Source organism: Chelonoidis abingdonii, chromosome 1 (genome assembly GCF_003597395.2).
Source record: "Chelonoidis abingdonii isolate Lonesome George chromosome 1, CheloAbing_2.0, whole genome shotgun sequence".
NCBI classification, from domain to species: Eukaryota; Metazoa; Chordata; order Testudines; family Testudinidae; genus Chelonoidis; species Chelonoidis abingdonii.
In genome coordinates, this window is record NC_133769.1 from 308,398,496 (window position 1) to 308,413,655 (window position 15,160).

General features: G+C 43.9%; 1 protein-coding gene across 1 annotated transcript in view; it reads right to left on the reverse strand.

Annotated features, from left to right (window-relative positions):
- The window catches only part of OLFM4 (olfactomedin 4), a 36,354-nt gene extending 21,412 nt beyond the window's left edge, over positions 1–14,942 (reverse strand). Inside the window, exons 1-3 of the mRNA XM_032783944.2 lie at positions 14,826–14,942; positions 10,552–10,629; positions 7,631–7,783 (exon numbers count right to left, since the gene is read on the reverse strand). Of these exons, the coding sequence (XP_032639835.1) occupies positions 7,631–7,783; positions 10,552–10,629; positions 14,826–14,912 (318 nt within the window). The 5' untranslated portion in view covers positions 14,913–14,942. The remainder of the gene's footprint in view (positions 1–7,630; positions 7,784–10,551; positions 10,630–14,825) is intronic.
- Positions 14,943–15,160: the final 218 nt, after the last annotated feature.

The following is a 15,160-nucleotide window of genomic DNA, read 5'->3' on the forward strand; positions in this document are numbered from 1 at the left end:
AAGATATACACTGAACCTGAGTACATGCTGGGGCAGGTCTTTGGGAGTTTAGTCAATGGTACATCAATACTTGTGCAGGGCAAATACGATCAATAAAACAAATAATAATGTGTCTGACTACTGAATCTCAGTGTTTTAACTTAAGGAGGCAAACCAAAGATAAGAGGACCCTCTTTTCAGAGTTACAATTTTTCATGTAACTGTGACTGAACTACTTTTTGAGTCTGAGGGAAGCCATTTTACGTAAACTCATAGAAATGTAGAATTGGAAGGGACCTCAGAACCCTGCACTGAGGCAGGACTAAGTATTATCTAAACCAGGGGTCGGCAACCTCTGGCACGCGGCTCTCCAAGGTAAGCACCCTGGCAGGCCAGGCCAGTTTGTTTATCTGCTGCATCGGCAGGTTTGGCCGACCGCAGCTCCCACTCAGGGGCGGCTCCAGGCCCCAACATGCCAAGCAAGTGCTTGGGACGGCATGCCGCGGGGGCGCTCTGCCGGTCGCCAGAAGGGTGGCTCCGGTGGACCTCCTGCAGGTGTGGCTGCGGAGGGTCCGCTGGTCCCGCGGCTCCGGTAGACCGCCCACAGGCGTTCCTGCGGGAGGTCCACCAAAGCCGCAGGACCAGCAGACCACAGGACCAGCGGACCCTCTGCAGGCACGCCTGCGGGAGGTCCACCGGAGCCGCCTGCCGCCCTCCCAGCGACCGGCAGAGCGCCCCCCGCAGCATGCTGCCCTGCTTGGGGCAACTAAATGTCTAGAGCCGCCCCTGCTCCCACTGGCCGCTGTTCGCCGTCCCAGGCCAATAGGGGCGGCGGGAAGCCACGGCCAGCACATCCCTCAGCCTGCGGCACTTCCCACCACCCCTATTGGCCTGAGATGGTGAACCGCGGCAAGTGGGGGCCCCAATCAGCTGAACCTGCTGACGCAGCAGATGAACAAATTGGCCCAGCCCGCCAGGGTGCTTACCCTGGCGAGTCCCATGCCAGAGGTTGCCAACCCCTGATCTAGACCATCCCTGGAAGGTGTTTGTCTAATCTGTTCTTAAAAACCTACAGTGACGGAGATTCCACAACCTCCGTAGGCAATTTATTCCAGTGCTTAACTACCTTTATAGTTAGGAAGTTTTTCCTAAAGTGTAACCTAAATCTCCCTTGCTGTGACTTAAGCCCATTACTTCTGTCCTCAGTGGTTAAGGAGAACAATTTTGCACCCTCTTCTTTATAACAACCTTTTAGGTTCCTGAAAACTGTTTTCACCTCCCCCCTTAGTCTACTCCTCTCCTGACTAAACAAACCCAATCTTTTCAATCTTTCCTCGTAGGTCATGTTTTCTAGAGCTTTAATCATTTTTGTTACTCTCCTATGGACTTTCTCCAATTTGTCCACATCTTTTCAGAGTGTGGTGCCCAGAACTGGACACCATACTCCAGCTGAGGCTTTATCAGTGCTGAGCAGAAGGGAAGAATTACTTCTCGTGTCTTGCTTACAACACTCCTGCTAATACATCCCAGCATGATGTTCAGGTTTTTTGCAACAATATTACATGGTTCACTCATATTTCATTTGTGATGCCACATAACCCCTAGATCCTTTTCTGCAGTATGTTCCTACACAGTTATGTCCATTTTGTATTTGTGCAATTGATTATTCCTTCCTAAAGATAGTACTTTGCATATGTCTTTACTGAATTTCATCCTGTTTATTTCAGACCATTTCTCTCGTTTGTCAAGATCATTTTGAATTCTAATCCTGTCCTCCAAAGCACTTGCACTCCTTCCAGCTTGGTATTGTCAACAAATTTTATAAGTGTACTCTCTATGCCATTATCCAAACCATTTATGAAGATATTGAATAAAACCAGACCCAGAACAGATTCCTGCAGGATCCCATTCAATATGCCCTTCCAGCTCAAATGTGAACTATTGATAAATATTCTCTGTATACGCTTTTCCAACCAGTTGTGCACCCACCTTATAGCAGAGGGGGGAGCAAGTGAGGCAATTTGTCCCAGGCCCTGCAGGGGCCCCCCATGAGAATATAGTATTCTATAGTAATGCAACTTTTTTTTATGGAAGAGGTCCCCGAAATTGCTTTGCCCCAGGCCCTCTGAATCCTCTGGATAGCCCTGCTTTATAGTAGGTTCATCTAGGCTATATATCTCTAGTTTTCTTATGAGAAGGTCATGTGAGACAGTATCAAAAGTCTTACTAAAATCAAGATATATCACATCTGCTGTGTCCACACTATCTACAAGAGTTGTTACCTTGTCAAAGAAGGATTTTAGGTTGATGTAATTTTTTCTTCACAAATTCAGATTGACTGCTACTTATCACCTTATTTTTTCTAGGTGCTTGCAAATTGTTTAATTATTTGCTCCTTTATCTTTCCAGGTACCAAAATTAAGCTGACTGGTCTATAATTCCCTGGGTTGTTCTTATTCCCCTTTTTATAGATAGGTACTATATTTGCCCTTTTCCAGGCCACTGGGATCTCTCCCATCTTCCCTGAGTTCTCAGAGAGAATTGCTAATGGCTCAGCAATATCTTCAGCCAGTTTCTTAAGTATTCTATGATGTATTTCATCAGGCCCTGCCATCTTGAAGACATTTAACTTGTTCTTTCCTTATTTTAGCCTCAGATCCTACCCCATTTACACAGATGTTCACTATGTTATCCCATCACTGCTAATTTTTTTGGTGAAAATATAAACAAAAAAAGGCAGTTAACACTTCAGACATTACTGTGTTTTCTGTTATTATCTTTCCTTCGTCATTGAGTAATAGGCCTCACCTGTCCTTGGTCATCTTCTTGCTTCTCATATATTTGTAAAATGTTTTCTTGCTACTCTTTATGTCTCTAGCTAGATTAATCTTGGTGGCGGGGAGAGGGGGTTGGCCTTTCTAATTTTGTCCCTTCGTGCTTCTGTTGTTTTTTTTTAATATTCATCCTCTGTAATTTCACCTAGTTTCCACTTTTGTATGACTCTTTTTTGAGTTTCAGGTCTTTGAATATCTCCTGGTTACACCAACTGAGTCACTGATTTACACCAACTGAGGATCTGGCTCTCATAGTTTTAGTCCTGTATAAATTCAAACTAAGGAATAATAAAATGTATTGTACTTGGCAATCAAAACAAATAGTGTGTTTAAATTTATCTCCATATATGGAGCTAACTGACTGGACATTCACCATAGGTATGTTTAAATTTCCCTACCTCCACCCTAAAATGGACCAGTCCACAGAGCAAGATCCATGTTGTTTGAAGAGAGGATTTAGATGGATTCTGTCTACCGTACTACTCACAAAAATCCAATGAGAGCTGGGAGATTTCACCAGTAACCTCTGTGGGGAAGATGTTTAAAAGTTGGTGTCTAAACTGTGCCTATAAAATTTGCACATGAACCCACCGCATGCACAAAAATACATTTGCATTTGCAAACTGGTGAGCACAAAGGAGGCAACCACGTGGAGAAAACGCGTACTGATATGTACAATTACCTATACCACAGGCACAAACGTTCAGAAATGTGAGTATATATCCTGATGCTCATAATATTAAAATACTTTAAGAAAACAAATGCTTTAAAAAAAAAGCTAGTTGCCAAAAATATGTCAAATCTGCCATCCATTGAAGTCAGTGGAATACCTGCATAAGTAAGGGCTACTCTCATAAGTAAGAGCTTCAGGCCTGAGCCCAGGTGTTTTGGTTTTCTCAGATGTATTGATCTGTTTTTTTCAATTTGGCCAAAATGCAGAGGGCCAGCACAAGGCAGAGCACTACGTAAGCTCTATTTGGAGTGTGTTACACAGCTCAGTCTTCCTTCTACCTCAGACAGCCAGGCCATCTAGGAGAATGCCTCCCATGATGGCTGCTCTAATGCTCGGCAGTTAGACCCATTTTGCCTTAATAGCTTGTGATTGTATCTACCTGTGGAGGATTGTGTTGAAACCATCTGCTCCCCTCTAACAAGCCAACATACCATCTCAGAAATCTAGTACATAAACCACATTTTTGGGTACAGATCAGTATTCACCATGCATCTCACATTCATCACAGAACTTTGCAGTGGGGTTTGAGCAGTGCATAGGCCTTGTGGTGGACCTCTACAGGAGGTGAATTTCACCCTTAAAGAAATATAAAATTCATCTATTTTAGGCATGCATAAGAATAATTCCCATCTAGTTTTTCCTGCTTTGCAAGCACTGTCACACTAAGGGCCTGAAAAGGGCAGAGAGAACATCGGTAATGTTCATTTATTGTGTCAGTTACCCAAAACTGGTATTTATCAACACAGGTTTCTCAGCATGCAAGCAGACACTCCTCCTGCACGCAGGTGGAAGGTGGGGGTGGAGGAATGAAGAAGCAGAATGAAGGCATAAAATGAAAAAGGATGGAGAGGAAGGAAAAGGCGCATAGAAATGACATGAGCAAGCAATTCACGTGCAAGTGCATTGGCCACAGGCAAGTCTGACCTCCATGATCACATGGTGAGCATGCCACCCGCATGGCATATAACCCAGCCTGAGATCAAGAGGAATATTTCCAACAGAATAATCTATCCTGAATATAGTTTTTCTCTCTGTTAGGCAGGTGTGTTTGCGCTTCCTGTTTTTATTGCCCAAGCATGTTCTGGGCATTGTGTCAAAGCACTGAAAGGTACCTTCTCCCAGGGGGTTAAAGTTGCTATTCTTCCCTTTTAATGAGGTGCACAAAGAGAGCCATACTCCTCTTCACTGTTGTGAACAAAGCTGATTCCTGCATTAGTCTTAACAGGTTAATTTTTTCATCATGATAATTACAGATGAAAAAATTAGTCCAACATTTTCAGGCTACAGTTTTTTACTGATTTGGGATATCAGAGTTTCTCTTTGTCTGTGAAATTCACTGCCTGCAGAGTTTACAAAAGGGCCCCTCTTGGTTGTTGAATTAGCAGCCTACAATCAGATAAAAACTTAGAGATTCAATCAAGTTGTATATCTAGGACTTCTAATACATGTATAGCACCTCTTAAGGAGCTGGATCTACAAGTCTTACTCAGGAAAATCTCCCATTAGCTTCAAATGGAGTTTTGACTAAGCAAATAAGGAAAGATTGAATCCAATCACAATGGGATGGTGAAATGTAGTTATGGCATTTGGGTCACATCCTCAGCTGGTGTAAATTAGCAAGTTGTAAACTAACTTCCATGGTGCTACATCTATTTAAATTAGTTGAGGATCTGTTTGTTATTCTTTGTAAAGTGGTTCTCAAATTCAAAATCAAAATCGAAGTATTTATGATTTGCCTAGTTGTTTCAAATTTCACAGTAGTTCAGTAGATGCTCCCACTCCATAATGTGTAAAGACAAGTCTGGGCTGCAAAATTGGATGTGGATCTGAACATCCACATAATTTGTGGGTGCTTGGAACCCAGAATTTTGGTTCAGACCCCTCTATCGCTAGGATGAGTTGGGAGATCTTTTGGTTTTATTGTTTCATTTTGTCCATAGGTATTTTCAGGAAACAAGCAGTACATTGGGTTACACACTGAGGGGTATCTTTAAAACTAGAAAGGTAAGAAACTCATTTCAAAGAAAGCCTGAGAAATATGTTTACATGAGACAAGTACAGATATGCACATAGATTCAAGCATCTTCTGCCCCTCTCCAGACATTTCAATTTTACTTGAACTCAGAGACAAACAGGTCAATGCCTGGTATCTTTTTTGTTCTATAGTCAAGCAACATAATAACTAAGTATGAAATTGTAATAACGCCGTAGTTAAACAAAAATACAGTTTGTTTTCATTTCTGACCTGATATCCCTTTGCCTGGGATCACATTGAAGGATCTGTCACACTGTATCTAACTGGATATATTGTAACACTGTTTGGCTGATCAGACTCAACGTGATAAAGTGCAGTGAAACTCGGATTAGGTCAAGATTTTTTTTGGTATCTACCACTGGAGTTGAAAAGTGAGAGCCAACTCCTGAACTGGTATATACTGCCAGAGCTCCATTGACTTCAAGAAAATGACATCAGCTGAGGATCTGGTCACTAGAGTCCAGCCATTCTTTTTTAATAGAGAATGACTACAGGGTTTCAAAAAATCAGCCAGTTCCTGCCAGCCGTACTTGGTCCTTACTCAGGCAAAACAACCAGTGCAGAGTTTCACTTCAATAGGAGATTGGCTTCAGGTGGGTTTTATTTCAGTCCTCTCTGATCTGGGAGGGTCTTGCAGAATTAGTCCAAGTTTCAGGATGGAAATTATAAACCTGATCCTGTCCTGTTGCAAGCAATTGAAATTTTGCGACTGACCACAGTGGGAGCACTTTGGGGCCCTTAAATAGCTAATGTCTTCATGGATCATTAGTGTCAAGTTCCATATTCCTCCTAAAGTGATCAGGTAGCTCTTGTGCCGAGAGACACTGAGATTTGTCAAATTGCCTTCATACCTTCACTGACAACTGAATGTATGTCATTGTTAGCACTAGTTATTTCAAAGCAAATTATTGTAACTTAAAAGACCTTCTATAGGATTATGCCCCCCACACACACATTGTTTTGTTTTTATGCATAATTTCTTATCTATTCTTGATTATACTAGAAGAGAGTTATGAATATTTATGGTTAGAATTTATAATTCACTGCTGTGCCTTTTCTACTGATTAATTCAAGGACACTTCATTTCTTAAGATGTCTGGCTCCTGGAGAAGTCAAACACTTTCTCACGGACACCTAATTTAAACCCTGAATATTCATATACCAGCAAAAATCAAATGTAGATTCTCCTTCTCTCAAGAAACCATGGTAGTCCCCTAGTTTTGTCTGCTTTTTGCAAGAAAAATGAGCTCTGAATCCTTGTAACAAACAAGCAAAGTAGTGTATGGGTAAGGAGTTCGTCTTTAACTATAATACATAATTCCTCAGTCATTGCTAAAGCATCAGATCTTGACAGAGAAAATAACTGATTTTTTTTTCAACTGTTATGGGAATGAAGGAGGTCAGGGGGTGGATTTTTGCCCATGCTTCAACCTGGGCTGAGCTGACATTTGCTCTCTTTTCCCTCATTCCCTCCCATAAGCTGGTTACATACAAGTAATAACACAGGAGGGAGCAGGAATCATGGCTTCCTCTGTGACTGTATATAGCAATTACAAGCCAACAAGACTGTTCCATGGCTCATAAAGAGTAGCACAGCTCTCCGTCCATCCTTCCAAGAACACCATGTGCCTATAGGCAGAGCCGTCCCTTGGGTAGGAAGAATTGGGGCGACCGCTCCGGGCCCCATGCTTTGGGAATCCCTGCGGGCTGGTGCAATTGGCCGGCACAGTTGGTCCCAGAAAAGACGGATCCATCACTTCCACCCCAGACCCCGAACCTCCCTGCGGACTGCCTATAGGCCCAGGAATGAGGCCTGAGGATACTTGAAAATCATGTTATTATAAGGCCCTGTGTACATGCTACAATATTGAATATTTTATGTTTAATCACCCTTTTCCTTGCAATTTTTACATGCCCCTCACTGCAATTGCTTAGAAGGCAGGCCCTGCAAAGTTCTGACTGCTGGACTGTTTCACATTCACTAAAAATAGGACTGGTAGATTTTTTTTTATTTTCTTTTTTTTTACAAGAAAAACCAAAAATCCTTACTTTAGTAAGTTCTATTTCAAATTTCTCAGAAAGCACTCGGGCTGTGATTTCCAGCATCTCGACCTTCTGCACAGGAAACGTGGTGTCTGGCAGGTACACTGAGCACTGGCATACTCCATTTTCATTCAAAGAGCCGGTTACATTGGCAAATGGCTGTAAGAACAAGTTTGTTTCAGAAAGCAAATAATAAATATGCTACTAGGAAACAACAGCAAAGGACTGACAACAGTCCCCAAGCAGGAGAAAAATGAGCATAATAATTAATACTGACCTTGAAAGCATTTATTATTATTATTACAACTTTCTTCCAATAAACTCAAAGTATTTTCTGTTATTAATTCATTAAGCTTCACCACATCTCTATAGAGGTAGTTAAATTCTATTATAACCATTTTAACAGTGACAAAACTGAGGTACAGGAAAGTTATGTGATTTTTCTAAGATAAGACAGTGAGTCAATGGCAGAGCAGGAAATAATCATATTAAATCTTATAGGGCGTCTTTCCATTGCTTTTAATAGTCTTTGCATCAGGTCCAGTTAGTGCTTTTAGTCCATTAATTTCAGAGCACTTTACAAAGTTTTGTTTGGATTTTATTGATGGAAGAATCCACAGAAATTGATCTATTTTCATGGAAAATTTTGATTTTGACTAAACCCTATTTTCGCCACTGGAAATATGTTTCATTTGTATTTTTCAGCTAGCCTAGTAAACAGGTTGCAAACTCAACCACATGCACATGAGAGCTGGTATGCCTACTACTGCAGGGTATTGAGTGGACATTTATTACTGCTCTATCAGTGCACAGGGGCATAAACAAGTTTCTTAATTGGGGCAGTTAGAGTTAAAAAATAATAAAATATTGGCTGCTAAATACCGCTTTTATGAGTAGTTTTGTACCTGACTAAATTTGTCCACATTCAATAAAGTGAGATAAACAGGCTTCTGTTCCACATTCAGTGCTTCCTTTGATTAATACATTCCCTAAATTTGGGCTCCTAAATCCCTTTTGAAAATGAAAGTGAGATACCTAAATTGGTTAGGCATTGCAACACTGAGTGCAGCAACACTTAAATAGTTTTTAAAAATCTGGGCCTAAGTCACTATTAAAAATGGGCCTTGGGCTCCTAAGTCCCTTAGGTGCTTTTGGAATTGTCACCCTCAGATTCCTCACATTATTGAATTTGCATTCTGCTCAGCAGGAATAGTGAAAAAAGGAGCAGAGAGGAAAACAGCCAATGAACAGATAAATATGGTTATTGTATTTACTTTTCATAAGGTCCCCATCTGTGCTAGCCTGTGGGGAGGGGGCATTATTTTATCCCTGATACAGATTGCAAACTGTCCTTTCTCTATGTTTATTTAATAAATTAAATCACTCTTTTAAAAGTGGATTTAAACTATGAAAAACCCACCAAACTTCAATGGATGGATTCAACTACTCATTAAAAAAATATTATTTGTATTATAGGAGTATCTAGATTCCCCCCTTTGAGGTTCGGCCTCATTATGCTACAAGATGGACATATACATAGTAAGAGACAGCTCCTGCCTTAACGAAGTTAAAGTCTAAATATACAAGATAGCTAAAGGGTGGGAGGAAGAAATATTGTTATCCCTGTTTTACCAATGAGGAGCTCCATTGAAGGCAATGGGAATTTTGCCATTGACTTCAACCGGAGTCAGCATTTGACCCAGAAAGTTTAAGTAACTTGGCCAAGATCACGCATGAAATTTGTGACAGGGGCAAGAATTCTATCTTTTATGGCACCCATTGCCCTACTATCTGAGCACCTCAGAATCTTTCACGTATTTGTCTTACAACACCTCTGTTAGATAGGGAAGTGCTATTATCCCCATTGTATAGTTTGGGAACTGAGGCACAGAGAAGTTAATGACTTGCCCAAGATCACACAAGAAGTCTGTGGCAGAGCAGCAATCTGACTCCAGCTATCCAAAGCCTCAGGCCAATGCTCCAACCACTGGACCATCCCAAATTCCCTGAGTCCTGGGCTAGTGCCTTAACCATAAGACTATCCTTCCTCCAAAAAAAAAAATGGTATCAATAGGTTGAGTCATTCAACTCCTGTAAGAACTAAGAATTAAAGGCTGATGATGTTTAGCAGGAATTTAGAGGGGCAGGTTTCAGTAGAACTATTCAGCATGAATAATGGTTGCAGATTTCAAGACCTTTGCACATTAACATCACATCAAATTCATAGCTTCTTCAGACTTAATATGATGCTGACAGAATTGTTTCATTTCTTCCATTGACATTATTGTATGCTGGGTTCATGATATTGATGAAACCATAAGCAGTATTATTATTATTAAGATCTTCCTGGGTCCCTGACTCCTTTGATCACAGTGCAATGTCAATAGAATTAACAACTTTGGTCATAACATCTTTCCAAGTCCTATATAAAAATATGTTGAAGCTCAGCTCTTTTTGGTTGGTTGGTCTGTCTATTTTTAAAAGCTATATAGGTTTCATTTAGTATTTAACAGAGAGCAAACTGTCCTAGCCTGCAGCCAGGACTTGACTACAAAAGTTCTATTTGTAAAATTAAATCATGTATTGCATAAAGGTACCTGAGTTTAAAAGAAATATTATTCAGCCTGATCCAAATATTTGTAGCTTAATAAAGTAAATGAGAGCTGCTGGGTGCTGAGCATTTATGAAAACCAGGCCATTTATTTGGGCAACTTTATATGGATTTAGGAGCCTAAATTTATTAAATTAATTTTGAAAATCCTGGACTCAGCAATTTGGCATAGAACACAGAGACCTATGACAACCAGGATTAGACCTCTAAACCACCTGATTGTCAGTCCTGCACTTAATATACTAGACCACACATCTCTCTCATCTTAATGATGATGTTTACTATAACTTTCCAAGAACAGTAAACAATGGTATACCTCTGGCATGAACTGAGGTTTGCTGAGCGTGGCCTGAGGTTCTGTCAGATATTCCACCAGGGTAGGAAGAGGTATAGTCTGGAAAGGAAACAAAAATGCCTGTTACAATGCAATACGTGTCCCATCCCTATTTAAATCATGACCCCCTCTCCCGACAGTCAATCAGCACTCCAGATTCCTCAGTATTCTGAAACAGTTTGATTTTGTTAAGGGAGCCACCTCCAGCAGCTCTAACGTTGATTGGGATTTCTGACTGACTGCTGAGACAGTTAATGTTTCTTCTGGTACAACTCTCTTTCATGTATCAGAGGAGTAGCTGTGTTAGTCTGGATCTGTAAAAGCAACAAAGAATCCTGTGGCACCTTATAGACTAACAGACACTTTGGAGCATGAGCTTTCATGGGTGAATACCCACTTCATCAGATGCATGTAGTGGAAGTTTCCAGGGGCAGGTATATATGTGCAAGTAAGAAACAGGCTAGAGATAAATAGGTTAGTTCAATCAGGGAGGATGAGGCCCTGTTCTAGCAGTTGAGGTGTGAAAACCAAGGGAGGAGAATAAGATATTAGGGACATGGCAATATACACTGAACCTGTAGGAGAACACTTTACCTCCCTGCCACCATAGCAGACCTTAAGGTGGCCATTCCTGCAGCAAAAAAACTTAGGACCAGACTTCAAGAGAAATCTGAGCTTCAGTTCATCTTGCAAATTTGACCATCAGCTCAGGATTAAACAAGATTGCCAAGCACAATGACTCAATGATGGTTGCCACTACAGAACCAGTTTCTTCTCCTCCCTTGGTTTTCACACCTCAACTGCCTTAGAACGATGCGCAGTCTGTCCAAAACAATGTGCATTATTTATGCTAAGCAGGGATCAGCAACCCTTTCAGAAGTGGGTGTGCCAAAGTCTTCATTTATTCACTGTAATTTAAGGTTCTTTTGCCTGCCGGTCATACATTTTAATGTTTTTCAGAAGTCTCTCTCTACAAGTCTATTATATATAAAAGTAAAACTAAGTGTTGTATTGTAAATAAACAAGGTTTCAAAATGTTTAAGCAGTTCATTTAAAAAATTAAATTAAAACGATTGATTTACGCCACCGACCCACTCAGCCCCTCCTTGTCTGGGGTTCTGTTCTCCCTAGCCAGCAGGGGCTGAACGTTGAGGGCCTGCGGCCGGACCCCACTGGGAAGGGATCGGCAGCCCGGAACCCAGACCAGCAGTGGGCTGAGCGGGTCAGCCCACTGCCACTCAGGCGGTTCCATCCTCGGCTCCTGCACAGCGGGTCCCGGTTTTGCCGACCCGCTCAGCCCCGTGTGTCTGGAGGGTCCGGCCGCTGCCCAACATACAGTGGTACCTACCTTCTCCCGGTTCTGGCCCACTTCTCTTCTCTCTCTGCACTGAGCTGACGTGGAGTGGACGAGACATGGCTGGGGGTGAGGGCTGCCAGGAGCTGAATGAAGGAGGGGGCTCAGGGCTGGGAGGCAGGTTTGGGTGTGGGCCCACTTACCTGGCAGCTCCCAAGTGTGTGAGGTGCCAGGTGGATTGGAGTGAGGGTGCAGGGGTCCCGTTTGGTGCTCAGGGTGGGGGTGGGGATGTGCAGGGTGCATGGGAGGGGGAGGCTGGGGGATGTGGGAGTGCAAAAGTCAGGGCAGAGAGCTGGGGGCATGTGAGGGGGTGCATACGGTGTCAGGGGTAGGGGGTGGGTATGGTGGGGGTCCATCAGGGCTGGGGTCAGGGGGGGGGTGAGGAGTCAACAAAGGCGGGTGGTACAGGGCTCAGGGAAGGGGCCTGGGGTGTGTGGGGGTACAGGGCTCAGGGCAAAGGGCTGGGTTGGAGGGGTCAGGTCGGGCCCCACCTCCCCTGCTCCCAAACCTCCCCTGACTCCTTGTCAAACTACCCCCCTCCTGGGACCCCACCCCTAAATCTAAGAACTCCCTGCCGCCTTATCCCCTGACTTCCCCAGGACCCTACCCCCGACCTGTCTGACTGCCCCAACCTTATCCACACCCCCTGGCTCTCATGCCTATCTAACCGCTCCCCGCCCCTGATAGGATCCCCAGAACTCTTGGACCCATAGAACCCCCCCACCCGCTCCCTCCTGCCCCACCCCTCTCCAACCCCTACCTCCTGCAGTCCCCAGAACTCCCGACTCATCCAACCCCCTGCGCTTCCTTGTCTCCTGGACCACCCCTCCAGAGACCCCCCCCACCTTAATGCTCCCCCGCACCCTCTTTTGCTCCTTTCCCCTGACGCCCTGACCTCTATCCACCCCCCAAACAGACCCCCATTGACTCCATGCCCATCCAACCCCCCCATCCAACAACCGTCCTGTCCTTGGACTGCCCCCACCCCTTACCAACCAGCCACCCCCCGCCCCTATACCATGATGCTCCTCGCTCATCCGGAGCCCTGCCGCCGCCACCCCCGCTTGCGCAGCCCTGCTCCGCCCTGCCCCTCAGAGCGCTGTGTGCATGGCAGCAGGGCTCCAGATGAGTAGGGAGCATCTTGCCCTCCCCACGGAGCCAAACGCTGCCCCGCGGGAGCGCCTAGCTCGAGCCCCCAGAGCGCTGCACGCGCAGCAGCAGGGCTCTAGGGGAAGGCGGGGGAGGGGGCAGCAGCTTGCTGCGCTGGGCCGGCACTCCGGCCCGGGACCGCGGACTGCCGCGTTGGCAGTATTTTTAATGACACTCCGAGTCCCAGCAGGTAGCCGCGTGCCATTAAAAATTGGCTCAGCGTGCCATCTTTGGCACAGTTGCCGACCCCTGTGCTAAAGTAATGTATACCCTCTCACTGCCATCTTATGGAATAAGGTTTCAGGTCCTACCCCTCCATAACGCTGGCAAGATTAGATGTCACGCTTCAATCTTAACATGCATCCCTGGAAGTCTACAGTAATCAAGGCCCTGTGTACTGCACAAAACACTGTACCTCAGGGACGCAGCCCACCAATGTACGCAGCTGAGCTCCATCGAAAGGGAACCGTGGCAGTCTCCAATGCTTGCAAAACCATTTGATAAACTGTGCATCAAATGATGTGATTAAACTAGGGGAGTGTGGGGCAGGAAGGAGGCAGCTGCTGGGCAGCAATACAAGAGCAATGTGCCATTCATGCAGGAGCTCTGCGTGGCAGGTGTCATCCCCCGCTGCACAACTTCAAAGCCAGGCTGAAGCAGAACTCCATTCTGGCAGAGCTCTGGAGCCCCCGTTTTTGCAGGCTTCTCCTGAAGGCCTCCCATTACTTCATCCAAGAACCTGTTCAGCTCCTCATGCTGCTGCATCCCCGTCACCTGCTCCCTCACTCCCCCAGCCAGTCAGACAGTCCCACTCCTAAGGAGCCCCTAAAACAGCCATCTGGACAGCTGAGGAACTGGAAGATGGCAGGAAAAGGGCCACTTGTTTAAACTGATTCAGAGAAAACAGGGTTTTTTATGCCAGCTTATCAAAAAGATAGTCTACGCAGCCATTTGTCTGGCCCCCGATAGTGTTGTATGGGGGGGGGGGAAGGGGCTGATAGTGATTAACAGCAGAGTTACAAGGAGCATCATAAATTTTACAAATGTCTGCACAAATTATGGTTTACCCAAGAGTGATCATAATGAGGAGACATTTCTGACATATTTAATTCCCCTGTCCTCAGCTTATCATTATATATTTACACTTCAGCCTTGATTCTTACTGCCAGGAATTGCCACTGTTTAATTAAGCTGCAGTGAAAAACATTCTCTCTCCTTAGATGCTGAGTTCACTACTGAGTCCACAGCACTTTCAAGGCCTACTAGACCAAGAGACTGCATTAATAGTATCATCTAGAACTCATATAGTGCATTATATTTTCAAAGTGCTGGGTAAATGAACCTGAGACACTGAGCTATAGATCCAGATCTTCAATACTCCAAAATGCTGTAGGGCGTTTGCATCTGTGGTTTTGGATTGAGCTCGTCTCAGGTACAAATCAGAGTTACCTAATTACAACCTGCATTTTGCATTTAAACTCTATTCCAGTTCTCAATGGGAGTTGCATTCACCTAACTGAAGGCAGAATTTTAGCTTTTTAAAACAGTGTAATTTGTTTTCAGATTTATAGTTAAATCTCAGCACATTCATTAAAGGTGATATTTTACACTTGCTACCTGCAGAGAGCCCACAGAACGAGTGGAGATCTGAAAACTTGCCTCAGATAATTTTAAAACATTTTCCTAGCAACATGAATAGCGAGAGGGAAAAAGAATACATTAGAGCCTGTGAAAATCATAATACACATCTTACCACATTCTGGAGCGTGGTGGTGACTGCACTCAGTGCAATGGCATTTTGTAGAAAGGCCAGCAGCACAGCCAAGTTTGCACACTTCATCTTCTCAGCAAACAGGTATGATGGAAAAGGACAACGGGAGCCCTTTTATAGTGTGCTCTGGGAATTCCCCCAGTAGGAGTTTGGTGCTTTGAAAGAGGAACGTGTGTAATATTTATTGACACTTCTCATAACGCTGAGTGAATCATGGCACAGAAAATGACAGAACAGCTATTATACAAACATCATAACTTTTTTATTGCCTGCTGTCAAAAATTAACTTCCGTGCCCTTTTGTAATACAAAGCCTTT